This window comes from Motacilla alba, chromosome 4A, assembly GCF_015832195.1.
Source record: "Motacilla alba alba isolate MOTALB_02 chromosome 4A, Motacilla_alba_V1.0_pri, whole genome shotgun sequence".
Classification (NCBI taxonomy): Eukaryota; Metazoa; Chordata; class Aves; order Passeriformes; family Motacillidae; genus Motacilla; species Motacilla alba.
The window spans coordinates 14,157,844-14,165,245 of NC_052045.1; the positions used below are offsets into that span (position 1 = coordinate 14,157,844).

The window sequence follows — 7,402 nt, forward strand, 5'->3', positions numbered from 1 at the left end:
TCGCCCTCTCTCATCACAACACAGGGAAGTACAGTGCTGGGGCTCATAGTCTCCAGTGCCAGCACGTATAACAAACACATTTTATTAACAGTTACACATGACTTTTTTCCCCCCCTTCTTCCTCAGTTATAATTACTATTACTTATGTACATGGTACCACCCTGCTTGAGGGTACCCCATTATTTACAGGCTTATTCACAGAGTAGGGCTAGGAGCTAGTGAGTCTCTCCTCAAGCTTGAGCATGTCCATGGGCGTGACTTTGGCAACCTCAAAGAAGACCCTGGAAGGAACACGTTGGCTTAGAGCTCAACCGCAGCCCTGACACCCATCCACCAGCGCTCCCAGATCCCTAGAGAACCCCAGGGTGCACGCTGGTGGTGTCACTCCCTGCGGCAGGGACAGGCCTGAGACAGAGCCCCACGACTCACCTGTGCGAGTACTTGCTGCGCACAGCATTCAGCTTGTCACGGGGCTGGTATGTGAGCAGGAAATTCAGCCTCTTCACCAGGGGGTGCAGGTCCTGGGCACTGTACCCACTGTAGTACTCCAGTGTAGGGGTCTGCAAGGGGACAGCAGGGCTAAGCTGTGTCCTCGGTGACAGGACAGCCATCATCTTCCATAGCCCCAGTGCCTCACCCCACTCACTAGTCCATTGCGTCCCCCTGCAGTGCCGCCCAGGGTGCCTCGGCAGGGACAGTACTCACCCAGCCCCCAAGGTTCTTCATGGTCAGTGCCAGCAGCAGGCAGCTGGCAGCCAGCTTCGAGGGGCTCTCACGGGCATAGTCGTACTCCTGCAGCGTCATCTCGCAGAGGAAGCGGGCCAGCGTCAGTGTCTCCATGGTGGCACGGGCACACTGCAGACAGTGGGCAGGGAAAGGCTCAGCCTTTTGAGCAATGCTGCTCCCCTTCCCAGCCTTTGTAGGATCTAGAATGCAGCCTCTGGAGCACGGGTCAGGGATCACACACACCCAGCCTATCACAGACCACCATCCTCACACCCCAAACCCTTTTGAGGGGACCTGGATGAAGTTTCCTTGCTGCCAGCTGGGAACCTGAAGCCCCGGTGATGTGAGTCACTGTCCCCTGGAGCCAACAGAAGGGGTGCCTGGGGGCACCCAGCCCACCCTCTGAATGCACCCACCTTAGCAAAGCGCCGCAGGAAGCGGTAGGGGATGGGGATGTTGATGTCGAACTTGAGGGTGCTGAGGATGCTCATCTCCATAGCAATGAGCTCCTCCCGCTTGTAGGCGTCATCACAGATATAGAGGAAGTCATCCACACACGGTGGGCACCGCTCCTGTAGGGGCACAACTGCTCAGCACCCCAGCGGGGACTCATCCTGGCCTCACTGAGGAGACCCTAGCCCTCCCACAGGCCCTGTAAGTGTTCACACGCTGCTGGACTCAGCAAGGGCTGTTAACACCCTGTGGGACTTTTGTGACGTCCATACTCCTCCAGCCCTCGGCTTGAGCTCCATGCCTGCATTAAGTAAACTAAGGTATCTTGATGGTCTGTGCAGAGCAGAGAGAAACTGGCTCTCCAGTGACACCAGGACACAGGTTTCAGCCCATCGTGACTGTATTTGCAGCCTTTGGGACAGGAAGGAAGAACATGACAGATATGCCACCCTGGCAGCTCTCAGGGCAGTAACCTGGCCTTCTCTAAACCCCCCCCAGGGACCATAGAGGCACAGCCCCTCTGCCCCTGCACCCCAGGAGAGCACACAAAGAGTCACCTCAAATTTGGAGGCGATGAGGATGGCAGTGGAGCCGATGAGCTGCAGCTTCTCCCTCATGCTCACCACCTCCACCAGGTAGTGGTCCACTAGCTTCACAGCCAGGTACAGCGTCTCATGGTTCAGCTCAAAGTTCTCCTTCAAGAATGAGAGTGGGAGTCAGAACAGAGTGTCAGACACAAGTTAGGCCTGGCCAGCCCCTTCCAGCTCTCACAGAGGCCAGGGGTACCTATGGGCCAGGCTCAGAGCAAGGGATGTAGGCTCATCTCCAGCCCACACAGTGGAGGATCAGCTCTGCACTGGGAATGCTTGCAGGAGCCTCTGCTAGCACAGAGGTCACACATGCCAAAGGCAGCATGGGGGCTGCTCTGCAGAAAGCTGCGCCCTCTCACCTGCACCTCCACCATCCAGTCCACGAGGATAGCACGCATGTCCCCACTGATGTCCGTCTGCTTCTCCATGTAGTCAGGAAGCATGAATTTTTCCTGCCAAAGAGCCAGCTGTCAGGGACAGGGCAAACATCCCCACCTTCAAACAGGCCCCTTCTCACCCTGTGCAGTCCTCTGCCAGGTGGTCAGAGCCTCTGGGCAGTCAGTGGCCCTGCCTGCAGTCACTCCTTCCCTGGACGGGGCTGTCACCCCCTGGACAGGCATCACCCACCTCTCTATCCCGCATGTATTCAAAGATCTCCTTGGCGTACTCTGCATTGGCATAGGGGTCACCCAGCTGCTCCTTGTCAATGTCCTCCACTGCTGGCACCTGCTGGCACGGAAGAGGCAGCAGTAAGGGGGAGGCCCTGTAAGTGCCAGTCACCTTGTCGGGGCAAGGCTGCTGCTCCTCTGCACCCCTCTTTTCCTCCGGCCCTCATCACCCTGCAGTTCCTGCCCCACTCTTTCCCAGGGGAGGATTCTTGAAGGAAGATGGTGGTGCACTTTGCCCCCCTCCCCAGCTTTCCATCACCTGGCTGAAGTCTCTCCAAGGCCCAGAGCACTGCCTGGTGCCTGAGTGGCAGCCACAGACCGGTGCTGTGATGGGCATGGGGCAATGCTGCAGCCCAGGGTCCCTACCCTCTGCTCAGGGGGCTTCAGTTCCTGTACAGACGCCAGCTTCTCTGGCACAGGATCCACTTTGGGCTCTGCAGGAGCTGTTGGGGGAGTTTTCTTCATTGACCTGGGAAGGACAACAGCATAAATCATTGCTGGGAGAAGACCAAATTTCTTGGCTGAAAAGGGGCCTTCCAGAGACTCTTGCTGCTACAGGAAGGGGCAAAACCACCCCTAAAATATCCCCCACAGACTCGTAGAACCACTCAGGTTGGAAAAGACCTTTAAAGATATTGAGGACAACAGTTCCCCCAGCACTGCCATGCCCACCATTAAACCATGTCTCCAAGGGCCACATCCACATGACTTTTAAATCCTTCCATGGAAGGTGACTCTACAACTGTCCTGGGCAGCCTGTGCCAGGGCTGGACAGCCCTAATATCCAACCTAACCCTCCCCTGCCACAACCTGATGCCATTTATGGTAGATCGACTAGTTCCCTCCTGCATCCGGCTCAGCCTCCATCACCCAAGGGAAGCCCCTACTATTTGTCCCCATGGGACAAATTAGCAGCAAACGCCTGCCCCCAGCTACTCACTTTTTTAGGTTGATCTCATTGTTCTTGGCCACTCCTAAGGCATTATGTGCCTTCTGCACCTTGGGTGGAGCAACCTTCACAGCCTCCTTCTTCCCTGCTGCCACCTGGTTCTTGCGAGCCTGTTTGGGTCAGAACAGAGGCATACAGGGGCTGCACAGTGGAAAGCAAGATAAGCCCTGCAGGGAGACCTCTCCTCTTCCCAACAGGCATGGGGTATGCCCCCCCCCAGCATGGGGACCTCACAGGGGCAGCAGACCCCCCACCGCCACAGAAGCACTCACATTGGTGATGTCCCCGAAGGCTGATCTCTTCTTGGGCCCGCCCTGGGGTGAGGATGAAGACCTCTTGGCATGACAGCTCTCCTCCTGCAATAGAGGCTGTGAGAAGATGGTGGTCAGCTGCCCCACAGGAGCCCCCCCTAGAGCCCTCGCTTGGCTCGGTGCTCACCTTCTCAGGATCCACGTTCTCTGCAGCAGGGCCCCCCTTGCCCGCTCGGGACGGCTTGGCGGCCAGCATCTTGGCATTGCGTGGCAATGGCATCCTCTCCCTTGGTCTCTGTGAGCAAGCTGGGGGCAAAGCATGCTGTGATGGAGGCTGCTGCCCACCTGCCTCCAGGGACACCCTCCCAGCTTGGGGAAGCACAGGGGGAGGTTTTTCCCTCCTGCAGGTTAGCACAGCAGGACTGACCCCTTTCCTGAGTACGGCAGGAGGGTGGTGCCCCAAGACAAACCCAGGCAAGGGACAAATTGGGCTAGGGGTGCTCCCAGGGAGGAAGGGACACAGACCCCAAAGACCATCACCAAAAGCACTCTGCTGGGTGAGGTGGTAGGGGGACAGGCAATTGCCAGATTCCCGCATCCCAGAGAAGGATGCAAGGGCTTGCACTTCCTCGAAGAGCTGGAGGTCTTGGAGATGCCCACTCTCCCAGAACCCTCAGGGTCCCCTGAGGGAGTGGGGACTCCCAAAGCTCCCCTCTGTCCTGCATCCCCCGGAGCTCCCAGGGAAGCTGGGCATCTTGGAAGCCCTTACTCCCTTGCATCCTCCAGGGTCCCCACGCCTGCCACCAACTACGGGTCCCAGCGCTGCCCACTCCCCCGCAGCCCTCAGAGGCCCCAGTCACCCATAACCGGGGGTGTCCCGTGGCCACTCGCCCCGCCCGGGGTGTCCCTCGCCGCTCACCCATGCCCGCTGCGCTGTGCCGCACCGCCGGCCCCGGCGCTTTTGAAAGTAGCAGTTCGGTAGCGGCCGGCCGGCACTGGCCGAGCCTCGCCCAATCAGAGTGCGAGGCGGTGCCAGGCGGCGGCCAATCGGCGGGCGCGGAGGGATGCAGTTGCTAAGGGGCAGGGCGGCAGGGTTTAAAATTCAACGCCGCTGACCAATGGGAAGGCGAGCATGCGGCGGGGGCGGGGCGAGCGCCGAGCCGGGCGGGCAGTGATTGGTGGGAGCGGGCGCCGTTTAAATCCGTTCTGCGGGGCCGGGCACCCTCACGCTGCGCCCCGGCCCCGGCCCCGGCCTTGCCGGCCTTCGGGGCGGGCGGAGCGGCCTCCGCCGGCGGCTGGGTCCACCGGATCCATCACCTCCGTCCGCAGCCCAGGCTGTGGGTTCCAGACCTCGGGACTGCCCTTTCCCACCGGGCTGGGGGACAGCGTGTTTTGGGGGACAGCGTGCGCTGGCCGTGCACCTTCCTTGACGCAGTGTCGGGAGCAGAGCGCTCGGGTAATCACAGAACGGTTTGGGTGAGAAGGGACCTTAAGCTCAACCCGTTCCACCCCGTGCCGTGGCAGGGACACCTTCCACCGTCCCAGGCTGCTCCAAGCCCCGTCCAGCCTGGCCTTGGGCACTGCCAGGGATCCAGGGGCAGCCACAGCTGCTCTGGGCACCCTGTGCCAGGCCTGCCCACCCTCACTTCTCACAGGGAAGATACAACTAGTCTAACCCTACTTTTTTCTTACAACTAGTCTAACCCTACTTTTTTCTTGCAACTAGTCTAACCCTACTTTCCCTGTCTGAGGCAGCACAGGAGCGCTGTTCATGTGGTGTTGGACAGGCATGACTGGCATTCAGCGTGAGGCTCACTGGGACTGCTCCATCATCCACAGCGACCAGGACAGGGTCAAAGTTACCAAGGCACACGTCACAGTCACTGTAATATGGGGTGTACGAGATACCGGCCGCTTATCGAACATCTGCTGAGGGTAAGAGCATGCTACGTGTATCAAGGACCAGCCTTGAGGGCATTGCAGTTCTTGGGGAGACCCGTGCCATGCAGCCAGGCTGCCGGGCAGGGAGAGCTCGGAAAAGGCTTGCTCAGGCTGTCGGCTGGCTTGAAGTCAATTTCCATGTATTAGGAAAGGAATGCAGGAGACTCCTCACACCCACGGCTTGCTTTGTTCCTTGATAAACTAGTCTTGGAAAAGCCACCCATTTTTCATGTGTGAGACACATGATCCATGTTTGTATAGTTGATGCTCAGTGTATCACTCTGCTCCTTTGTGAGCACAGTTCTTTGCTCTCATGCCACCCCCATGCAGTGGTCCTGCGCCCTCAGCAACTCTTGGGGGCTTTAGCACTACACTGAGCTCTGGCACAATTGAAGCTCCCGCTGAGGTAAACTCAGCAGAGCTCAGTACTGCAGCAGAGGAGAGCTTCCCTTGGCCACCAGATTCCCAGAAACACCTTTCAAATTCCTAAGTTTAACCTAAGAAAATCTTTTCAGATATTCGCACACTCACGTGCTGCTGTTGTGAGTGGAGCTGATGAACCCCTGGCTAGGGAAACACAGCAATGTCAGCGTCTGGGGGGATTTAAACCTGCTGCCCAAGGGCTACATGGGCAGGATCAGGCACATGGCTTGGGCTGCATGCAGGCAGCTCTGCTGCATCTCCATCAGGAAGACCTGGATCATGGACAGCCAGGAGCAGGATTCTGCTCACAGGTTCAGTGGAGGTTTAAACCTGGGTCTAAAACTGGTCAGGGTTGCTGCAGCTCCAGCCCACCTTGTTCCCTCCTTGGCCATTTGTCCTCTCCAGACCCAGCTCCCCCTGTGTTACTGCTTCTGTCCTTGGCCTGGGGTCTCCCCGAGGCTTGCTTGCTGTTGGTTTGGGATCCTGTGGGATCCAGGAGCTGGCCTTTCCCTGTGCGTGTTAAGGCAGTGCACAGCCCAGTCAGAAATAAAGGTTGGGTGCCTACTAGCCAGGCAGAGCCAGGACACATCCCACTGCCAGTGGTCATCCTGTGGGATAAGATCCTCAGCCAAAACTCCCATCCAAGTCTGCCCACAGCCCTGTGGAGGCTGGGATGAGCTGCCTGCTTTGGGACAGGTTCATGTCTGCCTATCCTGCCCAGACTTGGCACTGGGGAGCAGGCTTTTCCAGTCTCCAAAGCACTGCCATGCTGGTGCTCCTGGCAAGGCTCTTGGGAATCCCAGCCCTGCTGCAGGGGTGTGACTCCCACCACACAAGCTGAAATTGCCCCTGGACATGGGGCGTGTGGGAGAAAAGATGAGGAGAACAAGAAGTGCAAGGTGAAGCCATGGGTGTGCAGCAGGAGCTGTGCCAGCTGCCCAGACATTGAGGCAAGGCTGTGGTCTCAGTCCTGCTCACAATCTATGGATGCTGGGGGCCAGCTGGAGGTGAGACCTCCGCAAGCACTCCCTGGGCTCTGACATTCCCTCAGCAAACCCCTGGATCAGGGAGAATGCAGGTCCTTGGTTCCTCCCGCTAGACTCTTGCTGTGTGCTGGCTCGAGAGCATTTGTGCCTGGCATGTCCCTTTTGTGAGGAGAGCTGGGTTGCTGCTCCCATCCAGACTCTTCCCACAGCACTAAAAAAGCCTGCTCTGCCTTTCTGAGTTGGAGCAGACCCCAGCCCCAGCCTGGCCTCCTGGCACTGCAGCACTGCCAGCAAGCCCCTCTGCACGGTGCCTGGGGACCTTCGCTCCAGGATTGCTTACCAGATGGGAAGCCCCAGGCTGAAGAAGAGCAGCAAGGACAGGAAAGCATCATTCCTGGGACCCAGATGGACTGCT

The 7,402-nt window shown here is 58.5% G+C and overlaps 1 protein-coding gene across 4 annotated transcripts; it reads right to left on the minus strand.

Annotated features, from left to right (window-relative positions):
• Nucleotides 1-30: 30 nt before the first annotated feature.
• Nucleotides 31-4,690, minus strand: CCNB3 (cyclin B3). 4 transcript variants are annotated; one of them, XM_038122784.1, is made up of 12 exons: nt 4,557-4,690; nt 3,825-3,943; nt 3,659-3,754; nt 3,378-3,496; nt 2,804-2,906; nt 2,397-2,498; nt 2,129-2,221; nt 1,737-1,874; nt 1,143-1,298; nt 706-855; nt 430-560; nt 31-281 (listed from the first exon to the last, which is right to left on the minus strand). In XM_038122784.1, the coding sequence occupies exons 1-12, from the start codon at nt 4,558-4,560 to the stop codon at nt 209-211; spliced, it is 1,284 nt and encodes a 427-aa protein (XP_037978712.1). In that variant the 5' UTR covers nt 4,561-4,690; the 3' UTR covers nt 31-208. The 4 variants fall into 4 exon arrangements, with proteins under 4 accessions (XP_037978712.1, XP_037978714.1, XP_037978713.1 ...); XM_038122786.1 differs by having other exon boundaries at nt 32-281; nt 3,659-3,742; nt 4,557-4,689; XM_038122785.1 differs by having other exon boundaries at nt 32-281; nt 2,397-2,495; nt 4,557-4,689.
• Between the last annotated feature and the right edge of the window lie 2,712 nt (nt 4,691-7,402).